The sequence below is a fragment of the Ambystoma mexicanum genome, chromosome 5q, assembly GCF_040938575.1.
Source record: "Ambystoma mexicanum isolate Mex_15411 chromosome 5q, UKY_AmexF1_1, whole genome shotgun sequence".
NCBI classification, from domain to species: domain Eukaryota; kingdom Metazoa; phylum Chordata; class Amphibia; order Caudata; family Ambystomatidae; genus Ambystoma; species Ambystoma mexicanum.
In genome coordinates, this window is record NC_090933.1 from 23,160,053 (window position 1) to 23,180,825 (window position 20,773).

At 46.3% G+C, this 20,773-nt stretch overlaps 1 protein-coding gene across 1 annotated transcript in view; it reads left to right on the forward strand.

Moving 5' to 3' along the window:
- LPCAT1 (lysophosphatidylcholine acyltransferase 1) overlaps positions 1-20,773 on the forward strand; it is a 1,148,174-nt gene that overhangs the window by 677,670 nt on the left and 449,731 nt on the right. The window contains exon 6 of the mRNA XM_069620435.1: positions 13,745-13,803. Coding sequence (XP_069476536.1) covers positions 13,745-13,803 — 59 coding nt within the window. The remainder of the gene's footprint in view (positions 1-13,744; positions 13,804-20,773) is intronic.

Sequence of the window (20,773 nt, forward strand, 5' to 3'; positions counted from 1 at the left end):
TAAGTATCTATAACCCCGGCTGGCTGGTTCCAGGGGTCCCACTATGTCCATGCCGATCCTCTGGAATGGAATCGCAATGAGGGGCATTTTCTGTAGTGGTGCCTTTGCGGGTAGAACCCCGCTAGTCAATTGGCAGGTGGGGCAGTTCTTGCAGTGTTGGGCAACTTCTCCATAAATGCCGGGCCAGTAAAACCTCTTTAGTAGGTTTTGTTGGGTTTTAAGAGAGGCCATGTGACCTCCACAGGGATGGTTGTGGGCCAGTTGTAGCACTATAAGTCGGTGGCTCTTTGGTAGCACCAGTTGTTCCTTCATGGCGTCATCGTCACCCTTATACCTTCGGTATAGGAGACCTTGTCGCAGTAGAAACCCTGGGCCTCTGGCGATGTTGGGTTCCCCTTCCCGGGCGGCTCTTTCTCTGGCCACTCGTAGGGTGGGGTCAGTCAGGGTCTCGCCCCTTATGGTGTCTTCGTTGTCTTCTAGCTTCCAGTCAATAGGTCGGGTCATGTAACTGGCCTGACACCATGCCATCCGGGTCCTCCTCTTTCGCCCGGGTGGGGGTTCCTGGGAGACGGGGTCGGTTCCTGCCAGATCGGTTTTGGACGGGGACTGCCCCTCCCTGGTGTCCCTTAATGTCCGACCGAAACCGGGGAGGTCGGTCCCAATTACCACCGGGGTTGGGAGACAAGGTAGGACGGCAACCCTCAAGGGAGAAGAGGTTTCATTCAAGTCAATCACTACATCCTTCATCGGATAACATTTGGTGTCCCCATGAATGCATCGGATAGGTACAGTTACGTTAGGTAAGCAGGGAGCGTTACTCACGGTTGGTGAAATGGCGGTCTGCCTGCTGCCGCTGTCCAAAAGGGCACGTGATGGTCTGCCGTCGACTCGAACGTCCACCACATATGGTCCTGGGACACCGTTCTCGTCCATCGGGGTCAGATAGCCGATGTCCATGGGTTCGACTGTTCTTCTTCTGGGACAAAACCGGGCTATGTGGCCCCACTCGTTGCACTCATAGCACTGCGGTTGCTTGTAGCTAGGGGTCGGTGCTGGGGCCTTCTCCTCGTTTCCTGGTCTCTTGTCTTCGGGTCTCCTGTTGTTCTCATCGGGAGGTCTCCATCTTATGGGTAAGGCTCGGTTACCCCTAATCATGTGGGGGTCGGATATCGGGATGGCGAAGCGGGCCGATACCCCTGTAGCTGGTAGTCGGAAGTGGCCTGCCTTCTGGTATGCCGATGCAATATCCACGGCCTCGGTCAGGGTGGGTTGATGGTGCTGCCTAACCCATTTTTGCATCTGGCCGGGCAGGGCTTCGACGAATTGTTCCAGAATTATTTTATCGATTAGGGATTGGTTAGCGGGGTTTGGAGCCAACAACCACTTCTCTGCCAGGTCCTTTATCCTATAGTACAGCTGGCGTGGATTCTCCCCGGTCCTGAGCCTGGTTTCCCTCAGTCGGATCCGGTATGCCTCGTCGTCCAAGCCCAAGCGGTCTAGTACGGCAGCCTTGATCTCTCCGTACGGCGTGTTGCCGTTGGGATTTACCGCCTGATAGGCGCCCTGCATCACCCCGGACAGTAGGGGGGCGACGTACTGACCCCACCGGTCAGGAGGCCACTGTGCGTTTCTGGCTATACGTTCGAAACTAGTAAAGAAGAAGGCGGGATCCTCTCCGTCCTTATATTTTTGTAGGAGGGCCGGGGGCACCAGTGGTTGGTTTCTAGTGCTGGCCACTGCATCGGTGAGACGGGACATGGCCTCATGCTGGTTGTCCTGTGCGGTGGTCAATATAGAGCCCTGCAGCTGTATGGCTTGTTGAAAGGCTTGCCGATCCGCAGCTGCTTGTTGGGAATGCAGTTGTAGCATCTGTTGCAATTGTTGTTGGCCCTCAGACAAGGTCTTTATTAACGATTCCATCGCGCTGTCAAAAATCCCACCTTCGTCGCCAGTGTGAAGGGTGGAATTATAGTCGGAGACAGACACGTGCTAAAACAATATTTATTCTGGGTTTAAGGCAGCAGATGCTGAAAGAAAAATCTTATGTCCTCCCGGTTAACTTCACCGGTATCTTGTCCTCCTATAATACCACGGTACTGGGCCTGGCTTGGTCCTATCTCGAGCCGCTGTCCGGATAGGCCCACCACTCTGGTTCGCTCTCCTCTCTCCTCCCCGTCTCCTGTGTAATGAGAACAACCCGTTAGTCTCCCTGGGTGCTCTTTTATCACAGGTGGAGGTATCAAGCCCCCACCAATCCCTGAGGGTTTGAGTTAACCCCCTTCTTATTGGTCCCTGGGACATGGTCCCTCCTCTCTTAAGGGTTGCCGTCCCAGGGTGTCGTTCTTCCCGATCCCCTGGTGGTGGAGGGCGGTGGTGTTGGCCCCGTTCCCCTGGTGGTGGAGGGCGGTGGTATTGGCCATGCGGTTGTGGCCGCGACGCGTATGGACGCGTCCTGAGGCTGGGCCCTCCCCCCCCCCAGCAACGTGCAGCTCTGGCAGCGTCATGAGCAGCACGGGGCCAGCGAGCCGGGCGCTGCTCCCCCGTATCCCGTCGTCGCCGTGAACAATGCTCCCCACCCCCCGGACTGGGGCGAACAGGTGAGAGACGAGCGGCCCCGCCGCGGCTGCACATAGCGGCTTCCTGCGTGGCCCCGCCGTGTCCCCCCGTAGCGGCTTTAGCCGCGCGGCTAGTCTCCGCGGGTTTCCCTTTCCCCTCTCTGGCCTCTCTGGCCGCGGACGCGACAGCGCCTCCCGACTCGTGCGGGTCGGCTTCACGCCGCGGCCGCCGCGGCACCAGCCGAGGCGCTGCTGCTTCACAACGTGACACAGAAACCGCACTATTGGACATAAAAAAACAAATGGATGAAATTAAAGAATTTGGGAATGTAGCCCTTCTCCTACTACTAGACCTGTCTGCCGCCTTTTGACTTGGTAGATCACCAAATCCTTTGCCAACACCTCGCCTCAGCAGCCCATTTTTCCCCAGAGGCTATCTCATGAATCTCCTCCTTCCTTCCAGACAGAACTATGAGGGTCTTTTCAGCCTCAGCCGCCCCCACCCAAGTCAGATGCAGTGTCCCTCAGGGATCTTGCATTTCCGCCACGCTTTACAATGTCTTTACAAAGACTTTATTCGACCTGTTGGACCATTCTGGCATATCCTACACAAACTATGCGGACGATATGCAGATCCTTCTACCCCTTACGGGAAACTACTCTTCTGACCTACTTTCCATTCAACAATTTTTCAGACGATTCAAGCCTGGAGGGCTGTCATCATCTCTGCCTAAACTATGGCAAGACGGAGATCCTTCTCATAGGCACACACCAATCCCTCAACAAACTTGATTGTGCCTACAAATCTTTCCACATTGAAGGCAACATCATCCTAGTCTCCAAATACATCAAGACCCTAGGGGTACAGTTGGATGGCACCTTGTCACTTACGAAGCAGGTTCATGCCATTGCCTCTTCTGCAGCACACACCTCCAAGTTGATCAACGCCTGTAGACCTTTCCTCTCCACTGACAGCTGCATGACATTAGCCCGGGCACTAATATGTTCCCGGCTAGGCTATTGTAATGAACTATTTGCTGGTTCCCCTTCATAAATCATCAAACTACAGGTCATCCAAAACAATACCCTCAGAGCAATCTTAAGAATTTCCAAGTGGGATGTTCTCTGCTGCAAGAAAGAATGCACACTGGTACACTGGCTACATATTCAAGAAAGAATGATCTTCAAAACTATGGCCATTACGCATAAAGGCCTGTTAAATACTGCCGCCAGATACCTCTCTCAAAAATGAAAAAAAAAGTAGAAGGTGTCATACCTACCTGTTCCTACTACGCCCACCAGTTTACAATCCCCAGATTCAAGAGGAAGAGATCCAGGCATACTGAGCATCCCGGTCATTGCCCCAAAATGTTGAAACTGTACCTCTCAAACTAAGATCAGGTCAGTCTTGATTGTCCTTCAGGAAACAGCTGAAGACTTTCCTCTTCACTTTTATGTGTGGTTTGATCGATGCTCATCTTGAGTTGTCAATTGGCTGTTCAAACGCACAGTGCTGCAATGTTTGCTGCCTAATTGCGAGTTGGAATGTAACATGTCTTGTATCCAGCGCCTTGATGCCCTCAGGTTTAGTGTGCTTAAGACATGTAAAAAATAAATTAAATAAATACTGTAGTTCTCTCTACAAATCTTGCAGTTCTTTCAATGTGTTCTCGCGTATTCTGCTTTCTTCATTCTGCCCCCACTGGGATGATGTAGATGCTCCTTGAGTTCCTCCTGACTCTCCTTAGAGGAGCTGGTCAGGGAGTTGTTTCAAAGTGATTCACTACTTTCTTAGGTTGTATACGAATTGTTTGAGATACAATTGCTCGAATTACAATTGACCTTTTCACAATTTACCGAATTGTGAAGGTCAATTGTAACATATATGCGGGGGGGGAAACCCCCCGCATCCCCCCACCCATATATATGTATATATATATATATATATATATATATGTTGCCCCCGCATATATGTTACAATTGACCTTCACAATTCGCTATATATATATATATATATATATATATATATATATATATATATATATATATTCGGTCAATTGTGAAAAGGTCAATTGTGACCCTTTAAAATCGGTCAATTGTTAATTCGAACAATTGTAAACTAACAATTCGGGTAATACCCTTTCTTGGTTTGTTCAACTTTACAGTCTCGAGCATTCTTGATTCCTGGATGTTACAAGGTTACTTTCCAAAAGGAAGGGCCGGATTGTAAGCTTAAAAAAAAAAAAAAAAAAGTCAACGACAAAGGCAATCGTTTTTTCTTATTGCAAAAGGAAGTGTTGACTACTTGGATTGAAAGGACTAGACTCTTGACAGCATCTGGTGTCAACCAATCATAAGGCTGGAATATCCTTTTGATAGAGGGTGATTAGTTTTTGCTCAGAAGACCAGCCGTTGATGATTCTGGGTTTGTGCAGGAGGACCTGTATTTCCCATGTGTTTTAGGATGTTACATCTTTGTCGAATGTTGTCCTCAAAAGTCCCCCTCGAGAACTCTGTGCTTGCCACTGATTCTCCAGAAGACCCCTGGAAAGGTTTCTGATCCTTCGGCGGAGTTGCTGTCTGAGTTGAAGACTGACTCAATTCATAACAACTGAGGTGAGTGTTATCTGTCTGTTAGTTAACTGCTCTTTGTACTTGTTTGCTGTTGCCCATTTTCCAAGGCTCTCTTAGCTTTGCCTTGGCCCCCTCCCGTACTTCCCCATTGCCTGGTTTTGGAGTCAGGATGCTTCACCCGTTCTGCCTGGGATCTAGCGACTATATATAGTATTTCTCTCATTGGGCGCTTGTTTATTGTCCCTGAACTGCTGGTTGTTCTGATGTTGGTAATGGGCATGACCGTCTCTTCTGTGCGGGTCGTTCAGCCACCACCACTTAGATGCTTTTAAGCCCATTTATGCGACTTTGCAAAAGGCTCTGGTTAGCAGTCTCATTGAAGTTGTCAGTCTGCATGGTCCACCCACTACAGGTCACGCCACCACAACCCAATCTCCACCCTTCCGTTGAGCCGGTTCCCGCCGATGGGTACAATGCTTTTCGGGTCTCTCAAAACTAACATACGTTTGTTTTGCCGGAGCGTTGTGCCGGTTCTTCTCTTTCTGCGCCTTTGTCTCACCACCAGGCTTCACTTGTATAACGTTTGGCGTTCTGCCTCCGTATGGGACGCTTTCACCCCTTTCTGCTTCTGATTCCACTACTGCCAACAACTAGTCTGCTTGCAAGACTTTCTTTTGCACTCTTGAACCACACCCTCCACGTCCCTCTTGAGTCTTTCTTCTGCTTCTACCTCTGTTTTGACCTCAATCTCGCTTTCCTACTGTATCTTCCTCTCATCTCACTTCCCCCGTCGTTTGTTTCTCGCATCTTGATATAGCAGGGCCCGCTGTGGCATAACTTCATTACCATTGACAACAGATGGTCGAGCGTTTTTCCTGCTTGATTGTATCATTCTCAAGTTCTTCCTCGTCCCTGCACTCATCACGTTAAGATTGTCTGACCAAGCACAATAATACATGGTTTCTGATATAATTCTAGAAAAAAAAGGTTTGGGTGATGTCACTACCTTTATGGGGTTGGGAGTTGAAGGGGGCGTGTCCCTGATTTGCATCCTTGTCCTCAGGAGGGGGAGTTCCTCTCGTTAAGGTCCTGCCGCATATTGCCACCCCTAGGGAAACAATTGGTCAGCGGCTGCACCTCCCTAACCTCGCGGAAAGGGTCTCCCCCCTGGGGAATAAGTGACACTATCTGAAGGATCGTCGCATTATACAACATGTTATGCTAATGAAACTTTACAGATCCAACTACTGCCATGCTCTTCTGCCACCCCATCTTCCTGAAAACCAACACCAAGTGAGACCCTAATGCATACAACATGCAGAGCTGAGCACAGGCTTCTGTCAATCCCAGACTGCCTTTCAAAAAAGATCTAATAGTAAGCTTTGATCTGTTCCCACTAACTTACCTATAACTCCTACCTTTTACTTGTCGGATCCAAAGCCACAAGAGGCCATGGGAATGGCAAAGAACTGCCCTTTAGTAAGTACAAATACATTGACATTCCCATGACAGTTGTACCCCTGTTTGTCATTCTAGGCGGTGTCCAATTTGGTGTGTTTCATCTTAAATCTGGCACAGGCATGCAAGTCTCCTGAAAAAGAAATATTTCTCATTAGCACATGGGCGGAGGGCTCAGCCAATCGGGTTCCGCGGATCGCAGGCTGAAATATCTGATCTCAGCCCGTGTTCCATAGAACTCACAGGCTGCCGCGAGCCGCCATGTTCCCCTCCCACCCTTTTTTTCATTTCCCAACACCCCCCCATCCCCCTGGCACTTACCTAATTGTTGTGGTGGCCGCTGCAGCTGCTTCCCTTCTCCCTTTTCCGTCTGCAATGGTAATAGAAGAGGGACTCCGTATAGAGGCCATTTTGGATCAGTATTTTCATTCATTGAACAGGACGCCCGTGGCCTCCCGTTCAAAGAATGAAAATACATTTTTGGGTTTTTTCGCACCCTGGGTTACTGCTTTGGTAACCCGGGGTGCTAATGGAGTTAACGCCCCTTTCCAAGAGCTGCAAGGGGGGTAATGGCCCGGGGCCGTTATACCTCCCCTGACCCCTCCACCCTCCTGCTCCAGCCCTTGGAACAGGGTGCTAATGCCAAACAAAAGTAATCCATTGAAGGTCCTTGCTCTCATAGGTCACCAGTGGCCAACAGTTGGACTTCTTATTGCAAAGATGCGACTTTTATCTTTACAGTACACTTGCTCATGCCATTGAAACCAGAGTTTGGAGGAAAGTTATGACTTCTAGTTTTGGGCTATTCCGATGCTCCAGTGCATCATGATGATGTCCTCTTGTAAAGTGGTTTTTATCTGTGTGCCTTGTTGACACCAAGACTGATTGGATTGCCGTTCAGACTTGGATTTTAAAGGCTTCCTCAAGAGCAAAGCACAAGAGCTCTTTCACAAATATAGCGTCGGTCATCAGAGTTATAAATAAGTGATATTACATTTTTTGGTCAAATCCTTTGAAGTCATAAAGTACTTATGGTGTATGTAGCAGTTTCCCCCTCTGCACCTAACATTATTTTGCACATTCTCGACTCCATGTGCTTAGACAACCCCTGCTAAAAATGTGTTCTAAGATTCAAACTACTCCCTTTTACGAGTTTCCATTGCGTGTAGTCTTATCTTATCAGCATTTGTAAATCACAACGTTCTAAAAGAGATAAGTCTTGAGAGAACGCCTAAAAATATAAACCGAACATTATCTTGACCTCCTACCAACCTAGACCCAGCCTCCTCCTTGTGGAAGGAGTGCATGAAAGTTGTCATCCTGTATGGGGCTGTTATGTTCATGTCGGCAAAATGTGGCTTTGATTTCACTCATTTAGCGGTTTCTATACCATGTTTAATAGATTATCATTTCTATTCTTTAAAAAGGGGCTGTTTTGGGTACCTTTGTTTGGGCATGTTGGACTTGTTAGTGGCCTTTAATTCCATTGATCGTGTGTCTTCTGTGATAACGGAGGAGGCTTGCATGTGGCTGTGGAGCTGCCTAAGTCTTTAGTTTCATTTCATGCAAGTGTTTGCTGTGGTAGTTACTTGGTTTTCAGGTGTTCAGCCTATATATTAAGGTGGTGGGGTCTATGCAGATGCAAATTCAGGCTGAAGAATCCAATGTATGTGTAGTTGGGTCAGTAGATATTTAATAGCATCATTTATGAGGTGGACGCAGGAAACATAAACCAACAGGCCCTTCAGACAATACTGATCCTGCATACTCTCAACCCCCAGTTTATTATCGCATTTAGATTTTTCACTACATTGCAACCAATGAGTACAGCAAAAGTATGTTTGACGTCATTAACAATAATTTCACGTCTTCCAATTAATACAATGAATCCCTTATTTGTAAGCAGCCAATTTCTGGGCTCTTATAATACTGCTTTTACCAAGATATCAGCCCAGCTATGCACTATGATCCCAATTCAACTTGCAAGTACTTAGCAGTATTCTATTAGATGTTAGGTCAGCTCATGATGAACTGTAAATTAGCAACGTGTGTAGACATTAGCAACGTGTGTAGACATTAGCAACGTGTGCAGACATTAGCAACGTGTGCAGACATAGTGCTGCAACCGTTGCAGAGCTTGTGTTTCAGTTAGCAAGCGTGTGGCTACATCTCCCTTTTGTGTAACGAAGTGGATCCTCCTCCAGTCAGCAAGCGTATTTGTATTTCATAATGGTGTTCTCTCTAACAATACTAAGGCCTTAATAACAAGGGGCCTGAGTTAATACGTCTGATCGAAGAGAGGGTCTTTAAAGAGGACCCTGGGATGTAACTACCTGGTACAGTCACTATGGCCATTAGCACCTGTGTAGCTTGCTATGCGGGTACTAATGGTGTTCCATTTTTTAAAGAAAGGAAAATTACCTTGTGGTCATGTGCGGCGTTGTATTTTTTAAGCTTGTTTTCTTTATTGATGACTGTCACGTCATCAACAAAGAAAACATAGGCAGGCGAATTTGACCCCCCACCTTATAGCGCCGCAAGGTTTCTTTTTTTTTTTTTTATAAAAACACTCTTAGCAGCCGAGTAGAATCTATGCAGGTGCTAATAGGTCAGGGGGAGCGTGGACGGGAAGGAGAAGTTGGGAAGGGGGCACTGGCCTGCAGCCTTCGGCCTGCTCGGAATGCAGGCTTTTACAGGCGAATCCGGCAGGTTCGAGCATCCTGATTGGCTAGTGCCCCTTCTAGGGTACTAATAGGCTGGTGGAAGGGTTATAAGGCCTAGCCGTCTTAAAACTGCTACAATTTCTTTTCTTTTAATCGGAATTCAGGTACAGACACATTGAAATTTAACATCCTCTTACTAATTTCATCCAGCTGCAATGTTGTTCAACAACTATTCTGTCATGGTTACACTGCTCAAACTGATTTGTTAGTTTCCTGTAACACTGAGCCAGACAGAGGGTGACCAATATATCTTGTCTACCAGAGCTTGACACATAGGTTTAAAATAAATGTACTATTGTGGGCATCAGCAAGGTGGTTATTGCTTGGCAAGGGTATAGCCCAATCAATAACAGGGGTTCTTTGAGATCCCTTCTTACCGTTTACTAATTGCATAACCATGTCCATGAGAATTGTACATAGGCAGGGTATTTTTTTTTATATCATTCATAGGTTATCATCGCATTAGCAACTCATTTATAGCATCCAGATCCCGAAATACCTGCTTTTGTCTTCTCTCAATCTGGATTTGTTCTTCCTCTTTGCTTCAATGCTTTGGGAACAATGTCACCCCTTTATGTAGTGATTGTGTCCTCACATTTTATGAGGCCAGAACTCATGGAAAAAGTTACTGTTTGGTGCTACCTTGTGAACGATGTTTAAAGTGCATTAAACACTTCATGTGCGATCTGCACCAGCTTCCACCAATTACATCTTAGTTTGCATGTTGCTGTGATGGATGCAGACTACTGCCTAGCAAGGCCCTCCAACATTTGTGTTGTCAAATAGCTTTTCAGTCCATGGAATAACTTATTGAATGGTGCCGTTATTTTTGGTACAGTGGTAAAGAGGATTTTCCAGGGTACTTTGCGCAACTTCACAGGCAGGTGCATCCAGAGCATGAGCATAAATGTAAGCCATTAATTTTGCACTGCCTGCTGGCTTTTTCTTTTTGTCCCCAAGGCTACAATTAGCACAACGTCTTCATTTAACCATGCAGATCTGCTTGGCTTGGTGGCCCTGCCTAATTATCTGGTGGTGTAATACATGTCGGTCTACAACTCGGGCCTGCTTGTAACAGCCCCACAAAAGAACCCTTGTGGATTCTTTCCAACCTTGCCCTTCTTCTAGACAGAGGTATAAAATGCAGAAAACCTCCTTAGTAATCCTGCCACGCCTTTTGTCGCCTTGTTCTGGGGTGGTACAAAGTGTTATTAAGTGGTATGTATGTGGGGGTGAGGAGCAACTCCATGTCCACACACTTCCAGTTTTGTCACAGATGGCTTTAAGAATACCAAGAATTCAAGAAACAGTTCAAGGCATTACCTTTAAACAACTTAAGATGTGCAGCTTTTTCAACTTTAATATGAGCGGATTGGTCTGTGGTGACCCTCTCTCATCCTACCATGTGCTTCCCACCTCATTAGCACAGGCTTCTCTATTCCCCAAATTTGCAACTCGAGATGGGTAACACTGTTTAGTGCTAACTCTCAGTGAGGGTCTAAAGGCAAGCCTTATCTTTCTGGCTCCCTCTGGGGAGTTTCTAAAGATAACCTAGCCTAACACAATTCAGGGTTGCCAATGTAGATTAATAGGAAAAGTGCCAATATCAGTTGCTCTGCTTTAGTCTCCCCCTCTTAGTTTCTACTTTTACTCCTCTCCCTGATTTTACTCCTCCCGCTATTTTTCTCTCTCGCTATTTTTCTCTCTCTCTCTCTCTCTTTCTCTCTCTCTCTTTCTCTCTCTTTCTTTTTCTCTTTTTCTCTTTCTCTCTCTCCCCGTTGTCTTCCCTCTACCCTCAATCCCTCTACCATCCCTCTGATGTACACACTCTCACTTCACTCTTCTTTCCTCATACAGATCCTCTCTATTCCCTTCTCTTCACTTTTCACTCTTTTAAAATCTATCCAACACTACCCTCTACTCTCCAGCTAGGAGTATGGTGCCCTGCTCTCCCACCAGGGTTATGGTGCCCTGCTCACACTCCCCTACCACTCGCCCCAACCTCTACTATACTCTCTTTACCCCTCTCCACCTCTGGATCAGGAAGGGGACCAAGGGGAACCTGACCCCATTCTGCCTATGCCACATCAGTGGTCACTGGCCTGCGGGCCTTCCCATTCATTTATCCCTCCACAGGGCTCAGGCCCCGCTTCTGCTCCTGCCCCCAGGGACATGTCCTTGGACATCTTGACCACCTTGCACACACTGGTGGCTGAAATACAGCAGCGACTGCCCTGTTCCAGCAAGGAGCCCTTTGAGACATTCTCGGGCTCAGCTGACTCTGCCTCATAGGGCCCCTGCTACCCCTCGGCCAGTGCAGTCACAACCGGTACACACACAGATACACACGCAGATGATTTCGACGATTACCTCCAAGAGGATGGGAAATGCCAGTATGTCATTGTGTCCGCCAGGGCCTCTCTGCCGGACGAGATTGGTACATTTCACTCGACGATATCTAAGGCTGCCAAGCTATTCAACCTGGTACCGGAAAGGAAGGTTACCTTTTGGAATGGCGGGAGTCCTCCAGGAATACCATAGTCTCAATACCCCTGTTGGATGACATATGGGAGGATGGCTTAGCGGTCATGAAGGCCCCTAATACCACTCATGCTAAGCATAACGGGTTGGAGAAGTACTCGGTTCCAGACTCTGCCCCAAGGTTCCTCAGATCACCACTCTCGCCAGACTCTGTGGTTTCGGACACCACTAGGAACAGGCCATCCAACCCCTCTTCTTCATGTATGGTTCCTCTGGACGAAGAGGGTAAAAGGCTGGACGCAGCGGGAAAACACATCTTCTCAACGAACGGCAGCTTCAACGATCAAGGCCGCCAATGCCCTCACCATCCTGTCAAGGTATGAAAAGAAGTTATGGTATGAGTTGGGGCCCATCCTCGACTTCCTCCCTGATAAGAAAGCCGAAGCCCTAGCCCTGTTCCAGGAAGGGGAGGTGGCTTCCTACCACACAATCACGGTCGCCGTCGGCATCGCGGACTCTGGCTTTCTCCAGATGGGCCATGATGTGGCCCTCCGCCGCCAGGGTTGTCTTAAGGCCACCAACTTCAGCACGGATGTGCAGACCAAGGTTATCGACATGCTGTTCGATGGCAACCACTTGTTTGGGAAGGCGGTCGATGACACTGAGACGGCACATTCTTTGGGCACCCTTCAGCAGAGGAGGCCGTCCTTTTGATTCACTAAGGGGAGGGTCGCTAAGTCATCAAAGGAGATCCTCACCCCCACACCCCTTCCTTATCGTCAGTCCTCCCGCTCTTCCACCGAGGAGGTTTATAGGGGACGCTCCCAGGCCTGCTGCAGCCTGTGTCGTTAAACGCCCCCTGTCAGGCTGCAGACGCCGAAGCAGGCCTGAACCGGCACCGCACCCATGTCCCCACTTGAGCGCCTCAGTGGGAGGCCGGTTATCACAATTTGTCAATCAATGACGAAAGATCTCCACAGAAAAATGGGTGCTCGATGTACTTCTGCAGGGATACACTCTGGAATTCCAGGGAGACACTCTGGAATAGAAAAGTATAAAGCTGTAATATTGGTGGTTTATACAGAACCCTGACTGAGGTTTGTTTGTTTATTTTATTTATATTGCGCACCTGACCCGGAGGTAATTGGGCGCTAAGGTTAGTAATGGTTACAAGGCATAGAATAGACAGTTATGTGCATTAATACATTTTGAACATACAAGGTAAAGTTACAATGGTGCATATATACAAATTGAACATTATACATATTATATATTGGGTCATAGCAGTAATATGAGCCAAACACCTAACAGTTAGTGGTATCAGGAGCTGTTATTTTATGTTTTATTTATTATCCAGGTGATAGCCTGGATACAGGTGTATGTATTCTCTTATAGAATCGGCCCTGAAATTGGACCCAATGATCTGAACTGCACTGGCTGTTTATTCTCCTTCCTCAATTGGGAAAACACGATAAAAATGTTATTAAAGGATTGCCTGATGAAGATTCCGTTTTGGGAGTGAAGATGTCCTTTGTACACATAAATGTATTTATGATGATTTGACTTAATATGCAGTCGTATTTACTATGAACAAGGCGTCACCAGTTTTGGTTTTGATTCACTGACTTTTTTCATGTCCTACCATCAAGCCACATACTGCCTCCTTTAAAAGGGGGTGCGTTTTTTTTATTTGGGTATTATAGAGAATATTCAACTTCTATGCTAAATAAGTTCTGAGAATCTCATGGGTCGCTTGGCCTGCTGCATCGTTTTTAATAGGCCTGCATAACTCTTTGCTGAACTGTGAGAGACTTGTATTATAGATTTGCGGGTACGTTATTTTGTATACTAAGACTTGACTTCACTTTACCTTAAGGAATTGTTTTAAGTCATCTGTGGTTGTCTTTCCCATGACGTGATAAAAATGTTTTATTTTTTATTTGTATTTTCCAGGAGCATTCATCCCTGGGGTTCCAGTGCAGCCAGTGGTTTTACGCTATCCAAACAAAATGGTAAGTGCCCACCTGAAATTTGATGTGCTAAAAATAACGGTAGTGGTCTTTGATTTTCGCAGCACTTGAAAAACAGTGCCACTTCAGACCTGGGTTCACAGACCTCTCGAAAATCTATGGAGGAGTTATTTGAGAAATATAGCCGACCTTTGTATTTTATGGTGCACTTTCAAAGATTTAGGAACACTTACATTTCCTTTTGCATCACACTACTGCGAACACTGAACATAGCACTGCTGAATCAGTAATCCACAAATAAAAGGGTGGTCTGTCTTGCAACCATCAATGAAGCTCCTTTACATCCCTAAAATGTGTGCCTGTGCCAACCATTAGATGCAGGTTAATTTTCCATTTTGTTAATTTCTTCCTTTTTGTTTTTCAACCGAAACAATATGATTGACTTATATAAAGATCAAATCGCAGGAACAGATCTAATGCTATCAGATTATGTTTTGAAGACTGGTTTCATCAGTAATTTCAAATTAGTAACTGTTCTAATGAGTTAATCAGTATCATATTATAAATCCATGGCTTCTCTTCCTGGAATTTACAAGTGGCCATTTGCTCACAGTAGTAATGAATTGCCATAGATTGCCAGATAGCCAAACCACAGAATCATGACTTTTAATGTGCAAAATCCCTCAATATACACTAGGATATTTTCTCGTTCTTTTCTTTCATGCGTATCAATTATCCCAGTCATCGGCAACGTTGTACTGATGGTTTTCATGAAAAAAGCTCCCATTTTGAAAAAGGCACTTCTATTTTGTCTTTACAAAGTAATATCCTAGCACGTTCGGTTGCAGCATCTGTATGAAATTGGGACTTAGTTCCATTCTGCATGCCTTCAACTGTGCAGCCTCCTTCGAAAGCATAACAACGCATACATGTAGAGCTTGTTTTTGATTTTAGAGATTCAGTTAATTTCCAAATGTCACGAGATGCCACATTACCTTCCCTGATTACTCTTTGGCCATCCAATGCTTGAAAGAATCGCGTTTATCACCTTTGACAGGTACCCCACTGGCTCGTCACTAATATTCAACAGTACCAGAGACACATTTTCGGACACATGTTTAAATTTTGCCTCGAAAATGTGCATGAAGGTAATTCAAGTTGTACCTTTTGTGCTATAAATCGGCACGCGTGGTTGGAGGTAGTAGGGTCGGGGGCTTTTAGAAAGCCACAGTGTTGTTTCTGGAAGCAGGCTTGGGAAATGTAAGCAATGGAGTTTATTACGTTTTTGGCACGTTACTTAAAGCCGCAAAACTCTGTGGGCTACCGATAATTCGTTGTAATTCTTTTCAGTACATTTAATTTGGTGGATAGATGTGCAATATCAGAGTTTAATTCTCAGCTTCACCAATGCAATTATAAAATAACGCAAAGCTTGTTACGTTCAATGTTTATATTAGATAAAATATATTTAATGTAAAATATTGCAATTCAGAGGTGTGCAGAAAACAAGAATTATATAAATGTAGCTTTATTCTTGACTAGGAAAAAGTACCCGTACTCCTCGCCGGTTCTGTAGACAGACATAACACCCCATCAATTGTTTAAAATCAACGATCCTGTAGGTTGCAATTCCGAGTCGCGTCTCTCCTAATGTGCTTATTACTGTGAAATAAACAGCCCTGAGAGTGGGTGCTTTTGGCTGGCTGACATTTAATGTCCGACTTGGTTAATCACTCAGTCAACACAACCTTATTGCTACCTGACGCTGTGTTAAACATACAGTCTCACAATCCGAATAGTTGACACTAGCTTCACAAGCCTGGCTGGTTTCATTCAGGATCGTACCTTTGTGGACATCCATGCTCTTTTTAAACATGGCTGATAGATGTGTGGACATTTCGCAATGGGTGTTTGTTTTTGTTTTAAGTTCTCTGATCTGTCCAAGCCACTCTGTCGGCTAGTTTAAACAATTCTTAGTTTTTTGATTAGTTGTAAAACACATTCATCCAACAGCAGCAGCAGAAAGTGGATGCTGTGGTAAGTCAGGAGCAGGAGGCGGACAAGGTGGCATTTGGGGTAGAGTATTTCTTTAATTGAAAGCCAACACCCTAACCTGTCTCTATGTCTCTCTGCATGACCCTTAAAGAAAAGAGTCTTAATGAGTGCTCGTCAGGATATCCTACAAATCATAGTCTGATATCCAGAAAACATTTTCTAGCTGCATTCCTGTTCCTACCACTGTAAACAGAAAATAACCTAACTTTAACAAAGGGTACAATCAGGGCCTTTGCCTAAACAAAAGAATGGTGGCTAGCTTCTGACCCCTCCATGATGTCTCTGTCAGAAAAATGGTTTCCTGCCCTTTTGCAGAGTTAAAATAAAGGCACCACATGCCTCTTCCACCCCGGGTTGCGTATCATCTTTGGTTAGTCTTACCCCCTGGGTTGCCAGGTACTTTGTCTCAGTCCTCGTCCTCCCTTGGGAATCCCCTCGTTCATAAGTCCCCACCTTGTACGCTCTTTGGGCTCCCCACCAGAGAATCTCATGGTGCTTTAACCACTCAGCTACCTACTGATTTTTACTCCTCGCTGTGGTCTCGGGTCCTCTCTATCGGCCTTGTGGGTTTGGTTCCTCTCATCCGGCCTTTGGTTTGGGTTGCTCTCGCCCGGCCCTGGAAGTTTGGTGGCTCTCGCCCGGCCCTGGAGGTTTGGTGTCTCTCGCCCGACATTGGGGGGGGGGGGGAATTTGGTTGCTCTTGCCCGTGTTGGCTTAGGTATGGCAGAGGTCTACAAGCTTACCCGTTCAGCTCTCAGGGTCCAACAACCCTCACTCAGTAACAGCTGCAGTACTCAGCCAAGGGCAAGTTAGAAGTGTTGTTTATTACAAAAACTGACAGGGATAATACAGGACATTCAAGCATTCTCAGAATCACACCTCGCAAGCCCGTGTCGAGCCGTTTTGTGGTCGTCTTGCGTCACGAAATGCCCTTCCCTGAAAAACATACCACTCTTTTTGTTTGGGTGATCAGAGTGGTATCCCTTATGGATAACCCCTATAGAGCCTGGTTGATTGGCCCTCGTGTGTCAGGTGGCTGGCCTGCCTCTTTCCCAAGATACTATCTATTACTTTGTTGCAGGGTCGCAGGATTACCATTGGCCCTTGCCCTCTGCCATACACCCCTGGATTGCTATCCCCTGATTGGCTGGAACTGGTCTTCCCAGGCCTGGGGCCGAGCTCTGTTCTCGGTGCTCTGTGCACCTCTTCAAGGTGATGAGAATGACCATGTGTTCCCAATGTATCTGTTAGTCCTACCACTTTTGCCTGTGAGGGTGCCCTCAATGTTGCCACGTTGTTAACACGCCCATGTTTCACTTCATGTCTGTGTGGCTGAGAACCGTTTGTCTACCCACCGTGAACGACCATTATCTAGCTCGGCTTCATCACTTAGTTGAGGACCACAAAATCAAGCTCTTCTGGTCTGCAATTTATGAGGATTTATTTGTTTTTTCTGCAGATGGCCCCTTGTCATTTTAGGTTTGGAATGTGTTGCTTGTCTCTGACCTTGGCTTCGACCCCTGGACTGCTGTTTTGTGCAGCCTGTTTCTGCTTTCTCTCGTCCTGCGGCTTGTGGCCTCTGTGTAATTTCCATTATACTTATACTATGATTTCTACATATCTATACCATGTTATGTTTTCCATAGGTTAGTCGTGTTTGGTCCTTCCAATAGTGAGTGGCTTTGTGCGTTTTTGACTCTTCGGGCCGTCACGTTCATGGGGGTGAGAGGGGCATTGCAGGGACCCTCTCTTCACCTGGCTTTGGGGGTTTGGTTGTTCTCCCCTGGCCCGGCCTTTGATGGGTTTGGTTGCTCGTGCCTGGCCTTTGAGGGGTTTGGTTGCTCGTGCCTGACCTTTGATGGGTTTGGTTGCTCGTGCCTGGCCTTCGATGGGTTTGGTTGCTCTTGCTCGGCCTTGGCGGAGTTTGGTTGCTCTTGCCCGGCCTTGGCAGGGGTTTGGTTGCTCTTGCCCGGCTTTGGAGGGGTTTGGTTGCTTTCGCCCAGCATGGCCTTGGGGTTTGGTTGCTTTCGCCCGGCATACCTTGGGGTTTTGGTTGCTTTCGCCCGGCATGGCCTTGGGGTTTTGGTTGCTTTCGCCCAGCATGGCCTTGGGGTTTTGGTTGCTTTCGCCCGGCATGGCCTTGGGGTTTTGGTTGTTTTTGCCCGGCCTGGCCTTGGGGGTCTGGTTTGTCTCACCTATTCTTGGGGTCTGGATTGGCCTTTCCACCCGGCTCCCTAGTGCGACTGCGTACCTTATGTCTCTGTTGTAAGAGGTTTTGTCTTTGGGGCTATTACCTAATTTGGCGGTAAATTAGTATTGTGGTATTTTGGGTGGTAAATTGGCATTACCTCATTTTGGTGGTAATTTAGTGGTGAGCAAATGGTTTACACTACCCCATATCAAAAGACAAACCTTCTCCCTTTCATAACTATGATACACTTCGGGCTGACTGTAAGCATGTACACAGAATTAGCACATTTATAGGAACCGAGTAAGATCATAAATAATGTCAAGAATCGCATATAGATTGTGCCAATGACTTATCTACGTCACCAGCTTATGCCCTTGGAGGGCGCTGTTCCCCAGCAGCATGCAGGGTGGAACACATTCATCCCAACACACAAACTTTATAGCTTGCATTTATATTTCCCCTTTTTCTCTGACTTTACCTCCTGCGGTAAATAAAGTGGTAAATATTTTATCACTCTGGTGCAAACACCAGAGCCTCCTATTTATCTCGCCTAAATGAGATAACCATTGGAGACATTAAAAAAATATCCTTACACCGAGTCAGTCTTCATACACTCTATAAATCTGTTAAATATCATGTAATTTACAATAAAAGCATAATTCAATTGGCAACAATGTATTCCCCCAAATCTTACCCACATCAACACTGCTGCGGTTACCTAAAAGAAATATCAACAAGCATTGCAGTTCATGGAAAACATTTATAAATGTGGCATTCTGTCCTTTTCTCAATTAGCGCATGTAAAAGAACTCGCAGAACATTGTTGTTGTTTTAAAAATAACCTCCTGGGCTGACTGATAAGAACCACATTCAAACCACGCTCCTCATTTTTTATTTAACTTACAATGAGTTATGAGACTCCTGCGCTTCGCCTGGGACAATATCTTTCTGCCGTGGTTTATCTGTGCTGAAGTGTTACAGCCCCCGTACTGCCCATTCGCGTCCCCGGAGTCAGGTTTGGGATCCTGGCAAACTTCAACGCCAGGGCGTCGACTCTCTCTGAACTCCCTCCTGCAGACTGCAACGCCAGAAAGGAAAAAGGCCAGCCTTTCGGTTCAACCCCCTATTTGATCAATCTGCCTGTCAATCAAAAACAGAGCTGCCTCCCCTGTGAAGTATCTGGACACCTCCTAGACTCCTGAATCCACTGTCCAATCACACATGAGAGCATGTATTTATCTACTTATTTCCTGCTCAAACAAAAGAAGCTTCAGAATTTGTACAAAAGACAGTTCATTGATTTTTTTATTTTTTTTATCGTGCATCTCCTTCCATGAAGAGAAAGAGAGAGGAAAATCACAGGATTTTCATCCGTGTTTATTGAAATTGAAATGTTAATCAGGAGAGCTACTTAGTTATTGGGTACTATTAATAGGGAAGTTAATTAGTTAATATGGGTTATTTTCACAATGCAATTTTACACAGATGGGAATGCTCATAATTTGTGTATAGTGCACTTTGAACCCACTGTCTTTTCTGCATACACTCTGCTTTGCCATTGCAGGCCTAATTCACTGTTCTAATGACTCCATGTGGCATTTCACCTGCCTCATATAATTTCCTATCTCTTTTCTGCAATCAGACTAATACCATTAAAATGCTGACCTGTATCCCTAATCTGCTAGAGGTTTTGCACCCATTTTACTGGCTGCTTCTATTGCATCTCCACACATTTTGTAGTGGCTGCTTTCAAAACACTGTCCTCTGCATTTGCGCCCATTTGACTGCTTCCATTGAAAACACTCATCTGCCTTTGCACCCATTGTCTTGCTTCTATTGAAAATTATAATGAATTAATGCCATATATCCCTATACTGCACAGTACTCCTCTGAGTAAGCGTTCACATAGGCTGACTGAGTTTCTCTCTACCAGCTTCCACCAGGTGTTCTCTGTATGCTGGCGCAAATGCTAGCTCCCCGCTGTCTTCGTGCTGGGCTTTGCTGTTTGGCCGCATTGTGTCACTGGCTCTCAGGCATTCTCCAGCTGAGATTCTCATGGGCTGGGCTTCTCCAGCCGGATTGTGGAGCGTTCCGCAGTCTGGGCCTCAGATCGATCGGATATGCTTCCCTCTTCCACACCTCCTAGGAGGAGGGCTCTCCTCCTCTGCAGCTCTGTTAGCTTGTCTTCGCTCCTTGTCCAATGCTGGTTGAGTTTTTGTAGTTGAGAACGGTGCCTGAAAAGGGTCTGAGCCATACCAGCCCTTTCAATAGGATGCTGTAAGTTATTGTACAAGTTAAGACCTATATATCCAACACAACTGTTAGCTTCCTGAGACAAGGGAGGATATCCTTGTTTAGCGATTTCCTTTCCTCTAACAGGGGAGTCACCCCCAGTGAGATGCCCTGTCCCCAGGGGGTGGGGGGTTGAGGGGAGGGGCCGAATTCCCTGGATTTATCACAGTCCCTTGAGGAAGTTACATTTAGAATCTTATATTTAATTGAAACTGTAAAACTGAATTTGGTTATTTTTCCTTTATGGCACAGAAATCACTGATTCTTTAGAAACTGTTCAGTCAAGGGTTTTTAATTTGTTTCATTTGTGGGGTCTAAGGCTGTTCTCTCTCGCTCTCCTTTTCATCTGTAGCTCTTCTCTGCCTACCTCCTGCTCACTCCTCCCTGATGCCCCTTCACTCTTTCACGCATCCTGATTTTTCTTCCACTCTTTGATATTACCTTTCCACTACTCCTCCTCTTCACTACCAATTA